This window comes from Trachurus trachurus (assembly GCF_905171665.1).
Source record: "Trachurus trachurus genome assembly, chromosome: 22".
In the NCBI taxonomy this organism is placed as follows: Eukaryota; Metazoa; Chordata; class Actinopteri; order Carangiformes; family Carangidae; genus Trachurus; species Trachurus trachurus.
The window spans coordinates 5,083,839-5,096,450 of record NC_139907.1 but is presented as its reverse complement, the minus strand read 5'-3'; the positions used below and the strand labels follow the sequence as shown (position 1 = coordinate 5,096,450).

Sequence of the window (12,612 nt, the reverse complement as noted above, 5' to 3'; positions counted from 1 at the left end):
CTTATTCTTCTTATTCTTCTTTTCCCCTTACAGACTCTGTGTCCAGCGAGACAGCCTTCCTGGAGGACTATGTCCTGGGCATGGGGGACACACTGGATATGTCGTGTGACCTTGAAGACCACTCGGAGCCCGTCGTCTGGTTCAAAGACGGCATAGGGCTGGCGCCTAGCAACCGGACGCGGCTCGGTCAGAGGATGCTGCACATCATCAACGTGTCGTACGAGGACTCGGGCGTGTACTCGTGTCGCCTCGCACACAGCAACACGCTGCTCAGCAACTACACCATCAGGGTGACAGGTGAGAGGAAGTTACTTCTGAATAAAGTGTCGCGAGGCGGGAAACGCTGTGCGCTTGCAGCTCTTCATGCGTGATGGTTATGATATTGATTTACAAGTAAAACAAAGACAATATTTCCAACGTGATGCATAAATGCTGCAGGATGCAAGGTGAACATATGCAGAGAGATTAAGTGATAAATAAATAACATTTTCTGCAGCGGTGAACTTTAAATCAGGGCTGTCTTCGTTTTTTTTAAAGATACTTGAATAACTAGCGGCAACACACACTCCTGCTGCAGCCGGTGGATCTCTGATAGAACTGGAAAACTATAAGCTGCCTCATAACTTTTATTATTTCTTTCGCTTCCAGTTAGCGACCTGCCGAGCTACACACACACACACACCGGTACAGACTCAGCGGCTGACACCCGGCCAGGTTTCACACTGATCCCACCTCCTGATGCACAGTCGAAGGTGAAATTAATTATCGTACAAAGGGAACGGTTTCAACAAGTGTGAGATGCAGAATGAGCTCTAATAGGGAAGAAGGAGGTGGGTTGGGGGGGGTGAGGGTGGGGGAGGGGGGTGAGGCAGGAGGGGGAGGAGGGGGAGGAGGGAGCAGCAGCTCAAGAGTCGGGCGGCGTTTTCCCGTAAAGCTCATGGACACCAGCTGAAAGTGTTATTGACAACTAATTAGAAAGCAATTAGCACAAAACATTTCATCATTGAAAACAGATGGGGTGGCAAGAAATGAGAGAGTTCACTCACTCTCAACCCGCCGCACACACACACACACACACACACACACACACACACACACACACACACACACACACACACACACACACACACAGAGAGAGGCATGTGTTTGGCTGCAAGCCGGGAAGAAAATGGCCTTTTCCAGGACTGATCAGACGTGGACAGCGTCTCCTCATGGACCCACATATCAGCTCCAGACTGCAGGAGGACACACACACACACACACACACACACACACACACACACACATCGCTGATTTAAAGGGGAACAGACCATCCATCTTTCTGAGCCGTGCTCAGCTTGTTAAATCAGATTTAGTTTTCTTTTAAAGGTATAGTATGTAGGATTTACCCCCATCTAGCGGTGCGGTTGCATATCGGAACGTATTCTTGATGTTGCATTCACGTGAAATCGGGCAGACGTCAGACAGACAACAGACGCTGCATGTAACAGGATAAACAAGCGTCTATGAAAACAAACACGAGGCAAAACAATACAGGCGTGACAATATGTTGTCATGGTGATGTCGTATTGTTTACCTGACCCACGTTTTACCGTCTTTCTCTCGTCCAGTAAAATTACATCCGGTTGGTTTGCCGACGGCCGTCTGCCTGACTGCACCTGAATGCAACACCAGTGCCTTCGTCCTTCCTCACACTACACAGTGGTGACAGTTTTAACAGGCCGAGCCCACAGCTGTCACGGCGGTCACGCTGCCACTCAACGTAAAAAATGGCGATGCAACATGGCCGCCTCGGTTCGGTGCGTCGCCCACTTATGTATTTGTAACGACTTGTAACAACTCATTCTAAGGAACCAGAAAGCTTTCATTTGTATGCGGGTGTGATTCCACTTCAGTGAAATACGTATTTATGAAAGACATATTTGATTTTTGCTAATAAAAAGCCAAATAAGTTACATACTGGGGCTTTAAACAAGTGCAAAACAGCGGAGGTGAGATAACTGCTCTGGCTTCCAGCTCGGCCCGGCTCGGTTTGGCTCGGCCCGGCTCGGCGTGTTTCAGTGGCAGAAACCACACAGGAAGTGAATTCGTCGCAGCCCGTTGTCAGACGTTTTTGTATCATTTTAACACTCAGTACGTGTTTAAATTACCTATAAAGTCTGAACCTTTTTACAGTATGTGGCAGCAATATCCTGTGGAAACCGCCCGTCCTCCTCCTCCCTCCACTCCTTCTCAGCTCCGTCTTAAACACACACACACACACACACACGGACTATTGTGTTTTTCCTCAAATATTTGAGTAAGGTGTCAGATATTTAGGAGCAGTATCAGATTTAGCACCTGGACGGCTTCCAGACCAGAGGGAAAGCAGCCAGATCGTAGTGTACACACACACACACACACACACACACACACACACACACACACACACACACACACACACAGTGCACGTGTTGGAAACAAGAAGCTGTAATGTGAGGAGATGAAAGAAGTTATCTACACGCTGAAGTGCATGAAAATGAAATGTTGAAACTCCTCAATGTGTTTAAGAGAATTGGGCCGTGTGCAAATTCAGCTTAAATCAGATTTAAAGATGCCATTAAATGAAAAGATGTATATTATATATGTATAATCCAAGTATCCACATGTTAATTGTTCATTTATCTGTTGATATTTGCCAAATTTATCTGAGAAAGTTTTATTCTGAGCATTTTGAAATGATTTCAGATGACCTAACTTTGCGTTCAGATTGACAGACTGCTTGGTCTCTAGTCAAAAAACTGGTTTCTTGGTTTTCTCCTAATCATAACTAACAGCTAACAAAGCTAAGAGAACAGTTTCTAAACTTACTTACTTTACTTTAATGCTACTTATTGTTTGCTAATTCACATAATCTGTTCATAGCTGGTTAAAACGCATCGATTGCTTTGTTTTCATACACAAAGTTTGGTTGATATTCAAGCTCAGTCGTGGTCGTGAACTGACGTGCTGGATAACAGAAAAGAAAACTAAACCTACTTGTGTCAGGATTTTCAGGAGCAGTTTTAGCTCGGAGTTGGGGGGGGTTGTCAAGGTAACAGCTGGCTCTCATTAACGAGACCCGTGGAACTGAACCAGAGCACTTCAAGGTCAGATGGAAAATAATTACAGAGCGGCCGCGAAAAAACGTGTGATACAGCGAAAAACCAAACAGTGGTATCTGCAGCCGAGACGCAATTAGACGTCATCCGACACGCTAACTGTTAGCGAGCGTTAGCGTCAGCGCGCTCTGCAAAGATAGAAACGAGGAACAGTTGTTTTTCTATGTGTATCTCAGTGTGTGTATCCAACACATGTGCTCACACACACACACACACACACACACACACACACACACACTTGCATGAGCGTGTGGCAGCAGCAGCACTAATGACCCTCTCATTTGTAGCGTCTGTGGAAATGTTTGGGTTGTAGTATCTGAGCGAGCCGCCGCCGCCGCTGCCGAGAACTGTGGACTCATTCATGAGTTTCTCAATGAGCGGAGTCACTTTCAACATGCATTCATGCATACATGTGCAGAGTGTGTGTGTGTGTGTGTCTCTGTGTGTGCATTTTTTTAGTCTAATCGTACTTGTTTTTGAACACACGCCATTTAATCTCCACCGGGCATTTAACATGCACAGAATTCCTGCTTTTTGTTTTTACTTTCTTTCTCTCTCTTTATTTTTCCTTTTTTCCTAAAATAAACGCTGTGGTACAAAGTTTCCAGATGCCGTTATCTGATGGCTGACACGGTTCAAGTCGTCTGAGGAATAAAGACACAAACTGTTCAGACCAAAGAGAGCAGTTTGTCTGTTTTTGTTTTCAATTTGAATATTAATTCATCTCTGTTTGTTTGTCTCTTCTTTTTGAAGATTCTCTGTCGTCCGGTGATGATGAAGACTATGACGAAGATCCAGAAGATGCAGGTAATGCAAATGGTGAATTCTTAATTATTCTTCTTGAACAGCACACACCACACAGCTGAAAGAGTCAGACTGAAGTGTGTCAGTGTGTTATGAGCTCATGATAAAACAAGAATGAATGAGTGAATGAATGAATGAGACACGATTAGGAGCTGAAAGGAAAACGTAGAAAGTTCCATTATTTTTCCTCATCAATCAAAATTTGTCAGTTAAAATCACACAGAAAACAAAGCAAAGCAACCTGCAGTCGCGCAGCAACACTCACTCTGTGTGTGTGTCCTGTCAAAAACACAACCTGAGGTCTGTGAAGGCAGCACGAAACATGTCATCCAGCTTAACAAGCAACACCTGCCACACACACACACACACACACACACACACACACACACACACACACACACACACACACATACAGTACACACTGCTGGAGATGGGAGGTGTTAACTGCTGTTAATGGGTCTGGGTTAAAGGGATAGTTCAACATTTTGGCAAATTGGCCCATTGCCATAATCGCTATAGCCATAGCAGTAGGTTCGTTACCTTTAATTGTCGGTGCAAGCTATTTTAGAACGGCGGAGCAGAGCCGCAAGCTACTCAGAGCTACGTTACGGAGGCTCATGGGATTTCTTCGTTTCCCTCATCAAACTCATCAAATACACAATCCAACAACTCCAAAACACTCTGGTGGACAAGTTGTGACCTGCACATTCACCACGCTATGAGATAATAACACAACGTTACCAGACAGAGTTGTTTTAGAGGGAAATTCATGCAAAACTGCTGATGCACGTTGCCTTCAGGGACAGTTTTTCAGCAAGCAGTCTCTGTACAGTATTTACCTCTAAAACAAGGAAGAGGGAAACCAAGAAATCCCATTAGCCTCCGTAGCGTAGCTCTGAGCAGCTCGTGGCTCTGCTCCGCCGTTCTAAAAATAGCTTGCAACAACAAATAAAGGTAACGAACCTACTGCTATGACTATAGGGATTATGGCATTGGGCCAATTTGCCAAAATGTTGAACTATCCCTTTAAAGTTATATTGTGCAACTTTTACTTTTTATTCCTGTTGGCATATTTGATTCCAATATATGAGACGTATTAATATAGAATCCATCGACTGGATGAGACAGATTTTTATTAGAGAGCAGGATCAGTGTGATGCATAAAGCAGCGTGAACTTTACTGACAGAGCAACAGCTTGAAAGCTGCAAATCGTTCAGTGCACATTTCTTTTTATTCCAAACAAAATATGGCAGTTATTGCAAAGATTACAGGCGTCTGAGTCTTTATGAAGTCTTTATGTTTCCCACTTTCTCTGGATTATTAGCTAAACTTGATAAGCGAGTGCAAAGTGCAACAGTTCATCTGCATTTTAGACTTTGTGCTCGTTTCGCTTGTCGAGACAGAAGAAATAAAAAAGTTGCTTCTTCAGGCAACTTGGTGACAACTATTGGATTAATGCAGCTGATTCCGGCGCCGTCTTGAGTCTCATGTCTGTGATTGGAGTTACGCAGCTCTTCTGTCTTTACTGCGCTCACAACATTAAACCTTCTCCCCGGAGCGTTAAAAAAGCTAAACGCCACCGTCGCTCACATCAAACGCCGCCAACGGTGCAGGTGCTGGTTCTCCGGCGGGTAGCAGCCCCCTCTCACTGCTGCTGCTGCTGTGATGTGATGTGAGCGAGCTGCGTTGGCACTCGGAGACACGTGGGGTTCAGGTGCAGGTGAACAAAGAGCGACGAGGGACGGCTGCTGCTGCTGTCTGCGTGCACGCCTCCTTCCCTCGCTCTGTTCTGTCAGGTAGCGCAGCTCCAGGGAGACGGAGGAGAGCGTCTCCGCCTCCCCTCGACCAGTCAGATGCCACGCTGCGCTGCCTTTGTTGTAGCATTAAGGCAGGAAGGTGAGAAAAACAAGAGACGTGAAATGATGGAAATTCAGTGAGAGAGAGGAGGAGATGGAGATGACGCGCTGGGAAGTGAAGTGAAAGAGACAACAGGAAGCCAGGCGGCGGGAAACTAAAAGAGAGAGAAGGAGAGAGAGATGGATGCACGGATACAAATCCAAAACACTCAACTTTCCAGTGAATTATATAACCATTTGCATATTTTGACAGTTCTCCGCAGTTCAAAGGAGACAGATCCGATTAGACGAGTCTACATCTTGACTGTGTGTGTGTGTGTGTGTGTGTGTGTGTGTGTGTGTGTGTGTGTGTGTGTGTGTGTGTGTGTGTGTGTGTGTGTGTGTGTGTGTGTGTGTGTGTGTGTGTGTGTGTGTGTGTGTGTGTGTGTGTGTGTGTGTGTGTGTGTGGACTGCGAGGCTGAAAATCTGCCAGAAACATGCCAGCAGTGTCAAACAGCCCATGATATCTTGAACTAAATCCCAGAACCTTTAGCTCCGCTCGGCGCTCGATCGGGCGCCAGCAGCGAAAATGTGGAACTGTTTCTGTGACGGAGTGACAGGCGAGGCGGACGCTGAGCCCAAATCAAAGGCTCTTTTGAAAACGTCACTACAAAAGCTACGTCCAAATGGAGCGAGTGAAAAAAAAAAAAAAAAACCAAGCCAGATGTCGTGTTAATGTTTCACCTCGTCCTTTTGTGATATTTGAAAAGATGAGCTTAAGGATAGAAAACATCCTGCAAAATGAAAATGCAAATACTGCTGCTAAAAATCATTGCATTGATTTATTGATTGATTGATTTAGGACGTTTTCTCACCTGAAAGTCCAAACCAAGGTTCATGTTTCTGCTCTATTATCTATAGTCGATCCGGTTGGTTCTGGTTTCACACCAAAAAAAGTGTGTTCTTACTCCAAACTTTTACTAAAGTCTCAACACAACACAGGTTAACAGTCTGCCATCTTTCTTGTTCCCGGTCTCCTAGCTCCCCTTTTTCTAATTCTTTTTCACTATTTCACACACTATAATGAACAATTCTTCAAAAAACAATACATTAAACCCATATGTAACCTTAACTTTTGCACATAAAACATAACTTTCATCTTACACTGTTGTGGTGTTGCTACCAGCAGCATCAACATGGAGCCTAGTTGGGATTTGGATCAACGAGCTTTCACACCTGTAGATTTGCTTCGGATTAAAGGGAAAAGTCAGATAGTCCAAACCAAACCAGGTCAGTGTAAAAGGCCTCTGAGTTTCATATCTTTGTCTTTGCTTCAGATCAAATCAAATCAAATAAACTTTATTTGTCCCAAAGGGGAAATTCGTCTTGGGCAAGTAGCGCAGGAAAAACAGCTGCCGTGTTCATGCATACATACACACGTAGTTTATACAACAGTATCAATGACATACATACTCCAAAAAGTGCGGTGACTGCAATAAATAGGTTAAAATACTAATTTCCTGTCACTGTCAAAATAAAGGTGCAAGCCCCCTGTTCAGACGAGGACATGAGCTGTTTGGAGCCAAGGACAGAAATCTATATTTTAACTCCACAGTTGTCGCTGATGACAGGACGCAAACTGAGCTCTGACAACAACAGATTGTCAAAAAACATGCAGCAACTGTTTTCGTGAGTGAGTGAGGCGCTTGGGGAAAAAAAATAAAAAACATTATATAACCGTAAAGTCTCAGTTACAAATGGAGTTATCACTTCATATTTTCTGGTTTTTACTGCTGTGAAATCTCCTCAGTTATTCAATAAACGCAGGAGTCGGTGTTAATGTCTCTGGTTGGGGTGATATCGCTTTCAACATTTAATCTCTTCATTCTGCTCTCTTCAGGATTAAAACTGTAATCTTGACTCATATTCATATTTTCTTTTTCTTTTTTTGTCTTAAGGCGTTTAGCTGATGTTTTTATCCTCAGAGATTATGGAGGAGTATAACAAAAAAAGCAGCAGAAAGCTTCCTGTTGTCGTCTTTGTACTGTAAGTCGCTCTGGATAAGCTTCACGCCCGCGATGTAGGGGGAAAAAAAGAAAAAAAAAGTCCTGAATGTGAGTTGAATGCACAGCTTTGCTCCAAGGTGAAAGCCCGGAGTGTTTTCTAAACAGGCCAAAGTGGCGAAAAAGCGTCAGCGATGGTGGCAGCGGCTTACTGCAGCAGACATCCTGAATGCCAGTAAATAGCCTCAGACTGCCAGACTTAATCTCTGGATGTAAGTCTACCTCATGACATACGAGGCTCCGATTTCCTGGCCAAAAGGAGAGGGATTAGCCCAGAAACTGCTAAACCCCTATCGCTGCTTAATGTCCGCTAAGCCACCGCTAATTAGCCGGCTGTAGCAGGAAGGAGCCATGTGACGAGCCACACAGCCAGACTGGAGAGAGAGAGTCCCCCCGTCGGCCGGCGGAAGAAACATCCGCCGCACGCATCCACACGCACGTAGGGAGGACAATAAGTGAGAGATGTGGAGACGGAGAGAGGCGGTTAATGAGGGAGAGGGAGCAGAAAACATTTGCTGACTGACAGCCAGAGAGAGAGAGAGAGGAGAGAGGAGAGAAGAGAGGAGATTTGAGGAGTTGAGTCACTCGGAGCTGTCGCTGGAGCTGCCAGATGAAATGATGCTGCTGGCCACAGCTGAGTGTACTCAGAGGAGGAGACAAACCAAAGACAGACAAGCTGCTGCAGTCATGAGCTCATTCTCCAGGCAGCACCTCCAGAGCGCAGAGCTCAGCTGTCTCCAACACACACACACACATACATACAGGCCCTCCAGGGAAACACAGCACAGCAGAGCAGAGCAGAGAGATACAGTACGCAGCCGCCCGCCCAGCAGCGGAGATGAGACGAGACGAGACGAGGCGGCGTAGAAACGATGCTATCGACTCGGTTCGGGGAGATTGACACCAGATTTGTGCTTTTGTTTTGTTCGTTAGAGGAGAAAGACTGAGGCTGAGTCTCCACTGAGGGAGCAGGTGTAAAGGACCCAGGCCTTCACACAGACTGATCTGAGAGGTTGAAGGAGCTGAAAACGATGCAAAATAAAGTGCACAAACTGTTTTAAAAAGTCCTTAAAAGAGCTATAAACGTAGCAGGAATCAAACCTCATCCCTCCTGTTGTCCACCTGGGTCAAGGAAGGAAGGACAAAGAGAAAGAAGGAAGGAAGGATGACAGGAAGGACAAAGGGAAAGAAGGAAGGGGGGAAGAAGGGAAGGTAGGCAGGAAGGATGAAGGAAGGAAGGACAGACAAAGGGAAAGACGGAAGGAAGGAAGGCAGGAAGGACAGACAAAGGGAAAGAAGGAAGGTGGGAAGAAAGGAAGGAAGGAAGGAAGGACAAAGAGAAAGATGGGAGGAAAGAAGGAAGGAAAGATAGATGGAGGGAGGGAACAGATTGGGTCAGAAAGGGAGGGAGGGAGGGAGGGAAGGAGGGAGGGAAAAAGGATTGTGGAAAGGAAGGAAAGAAAGATGGAGGGAGGGAACTGATTCATTCTAGGAAGGAAGAAGGGAAAGAAGGAAGGGGAAAAGGAAGGAAAGAAAGATGGAGGGTCAGTCAGTTGGATCAAAAGAAGGAAGGGAAAAATGATTGTGGAAAGAAGGAAGAGAGAAGGGAAGAAAAGAAGGAAGGATGGATGGAGGAAGGGAACAGATTGGGTCAATTTGACCCAGAAGGACGACAGGACGGTTAAAACAAAACCTCCAATATGAACAAAACGTTGAATGAATGAATGAATGAATGAATGAATATCCTTGAATCCTCTCCAACGCTGCATCAGTAGCTGAGCAACAACCGGCCTCATGTGTGATGATGAATTCCTCACATGCATGTGTCAGTAAAACTATTTCACCTGTTTTGACTTGTAATCGTGTGGCGGTTGGTTTTTTTCCCCCATGTGGACGCTCTGAACTCCGTGAGGCAGCGAACACACCAGCAAAAAAAAAAAAAAAAGCAAAGCAAAAAAGAAAAGGTCGGCCGTCAAATCATCATCGGCCCCCACACGATGAGTTTGATTTATTAAAAGTCATCTGTACTTTTTGCAGCGTGGAAAGTGGCGGCTTATACAAACTCGGAGCTTGTGTGGAGTGAAAGGCCAGTGTGTGTGTGTGTGTGTGTGTGTGTGTGTGTGTGTGTGTGTGTGTGTGTGTGTGTGTGTGTGTCGAAAGGGAGGAATGTTAACAGAGCCTAATCTGTGCTGTGCTGTGCTCCTGAGCTATGCAGCCTCCTTGTTTACCCTGGCAGGAGAGCAGAGAGCCGGACGCCGTGGCCACGCTACGCTGCTCCGCGGCCGCCATTCCTCCGGCTCTGTTTGCCTAGAGTCCCCGCAGGCGCTCGGGGGCAGCGCGCCTTCAAAGAGCCCCAGTGTAATCTGTAATGAAATCTGCCTATGTGCTCGCAGGCGTCAGCGAGGGCAAATTATACAATTACACAATTAGACCCCCCTACTCCCCCACACTCCTCCTCCTCCTCCTCCTTCTTCTTCTTCTTTTTTTCCCCCCAGATCGGTGTCTGAGCGCCGAAGGGCCGTGGTGCCGTGGTGCCGGGGTGCGTGTCCTGCTGCAGCTAATTGCCGTTGTTGCGCTAAAACGCCGGGCCGATAGAGCCGCAGTCACGCTTCCTCAGACCTCAGCAACACGGAGCCACGAGTCAGAACAGAGTGTGTTGTCATGTGTGTGTGTGTGAAACACTTGTAACGGTGAAACCGAGTACAAGAAGAAAATGCACAGTCTGCACAGTTGAGAGAAAAAGAGAAAACGCAACAGCAAAAAGAGAAAACACAACAGCAAAAAAGAGAAAACACAACACAAAAAGAGAAAACGCAATACAAAAAGAGAAAACGCAATACAAAAAGAGAAAACACAACACAAAAAGAGAAAATGCAAAAAGAGAAAACACAACGGCAAATCAGAAAACACAACAGCAAAAAGAGAAAACGCAACACAAAAAGAGAAAACACAACGGCAAAAAGAAAAAACACGCTCCTCAGACCTGCAACACGGAGCCACGAGTCAGAACAGAGTGTGTTGTCATGTGTGTGTGTGAAACACTTGTAACGGTTAAACCGAGTACAAGAAGAAAATGCACAGTCTGCACAATCCCTCTAAACCTGTAACACAAGAAAATCTGAATCTATCTGGACCAAAGTACACGGAGTGACAGCTGTGACATGTATGAGGTGGATTTATGTTCCTCAAGTGAGTTTAGCAGCTCAAGAGAAAATATATGGGATGACAAAAGAAAAGAGAAAAGTCCTGCAGCTGAACTTTTCCACCAGATCTCACTGACATGAGTCACAATTTCGACATTTATGTGCATTATCTCCAGTTTAATTTCTCTCATCCCACTCACTGGTCCGTCGTCATCGGTTTATAACTGATGGATCGCCGCTGCAGAAACGATACGAGACGCCTGTTTTATCACAACAGTCTGTTAGAATAACAGTGCAACTGTGATTACATCATCTTTGATTATCACCAGTCATTAATAATTAATAACAAGAGGTCCCTGAACGTTACACGTAGGAGCTTTAAACAGCAGCAGCAGGTGACGTGTTGTTAGAGTGGTTAAATAAAAACCTGACATGTAAATCCAGACTCTAGTGGTTTAGTAGTGGACTGGGAGCCGTAACGGGAGCTGGTTTCCCCACTAAACCAGTTGATGCATCATGTGTGTGTGTGTGTGTGTGTGTGTGTGTGTGTGTGTGTGTGTGTGTGTGTGTGTGTGTGTGTGTGTGTGTGTGTGTGTGTGTGTGTGTGTGTGTGTGTGTGTGTGTGTGTGTGTGTGTGTGTGTGTGTGTGTGTGTGTGTTTAGGGGGCGTGGCGGCTTCTGTGCGTGTGAATGAGACTCCTGCAGCTGAGCTTTGGAGTCTGTTATCGAATGTAAAGCAAACAAACAGCAGAGAGGGGAATATTTTTAGCCTCCCATAGAGACCCTCCCATTACATTACATTACATCACATTACATTAGGGGGTATCTACTCTTCTTCCTCCTCCTCCTCCTCCTCCTCCTCCTCCTCCTCTTCTCAGAAAATCCCGCTCCTCCTGTGCTGAGGAAATACCATCCAGCCAATTAGACACGGGATGGGATTCCTGTGTGTTTCAGAAGAGCAGGACTCCACAGTAAATCAAAAACACTCTGAAATCAAAATATCGGCTGCTGCTGCTGCTGCTGAACCGGAAAAAAAAAAAAAAAAAAACTTTTCTTTGAGTGGGAAAGTGCCAGTTTGAGCTTCATAAAGAGAGCGACTAAACCTCCACAGAGCCGACAGATCCCGCTGGTAAAGGCATCAGATGGAAAACGCTCTGTTATTGCAGCAGTATCCACAATAAGACACCAGCAAATCAGCCGGTGTCTTATCATTAAAATGTATCTCAGATCTTCTGTCGTCACGTCACGCTCCAAACTATTTCTAGTCTCTGGAATCACTTTGATTCTGGGGTTTTCGTTCTCTGCATTTTTATTTTTTTTATTGATCAGTGCTGCTGCTGAGACTTTCACAAGACGGCCATGTTTGTTTCAAGCTGCAGAATGACAGGAACAAAAGAAAACAGTTCATCAATCAGATCCTTAACAACTTTGCATGCACTTTATTGCATATTTGCTGCTATTACTGTAGGTAAATCTTAAAGGGATAGTTCAACATTTTGGCAAATTGGCCCATTGCCATAATCCCTATAGTTTTAGCAGTTAATTTGTTACCTTTAATTGTCGGTGCAAGCTATTTTTAGATTGGCGGAGCAGAGCCACGAGCTGCTCAGAGCTATTCTACTATGCT

The 12,612-nt window shown here is 45.3% G+C and overlaps 1 protein-coding gene across 1 annotated transcript in view; it reads left to right on the top strand.

Moving 5' to 3' along the window:
* The window catches only part of fgfr3 (fibroblast growth factor receptor 3), an 86,110-nt gene that overhangs the window by 33,018 nt on the left and 40,480 nt on the right, over positions 1-12,612 (top strand). The window contains exons 3-4 of the mRNA XM_083998035.1: positions 34-297; positions 3,894-3,947. Coding sequence (XP_083854161.1) covers positions 34-297; positions 3,894-3,947 — 318 coding nt within the window. The remainder of the gene's footprint in view (positions 1-33; positions 298-3,893; positions 3,948-12,612) is intronic.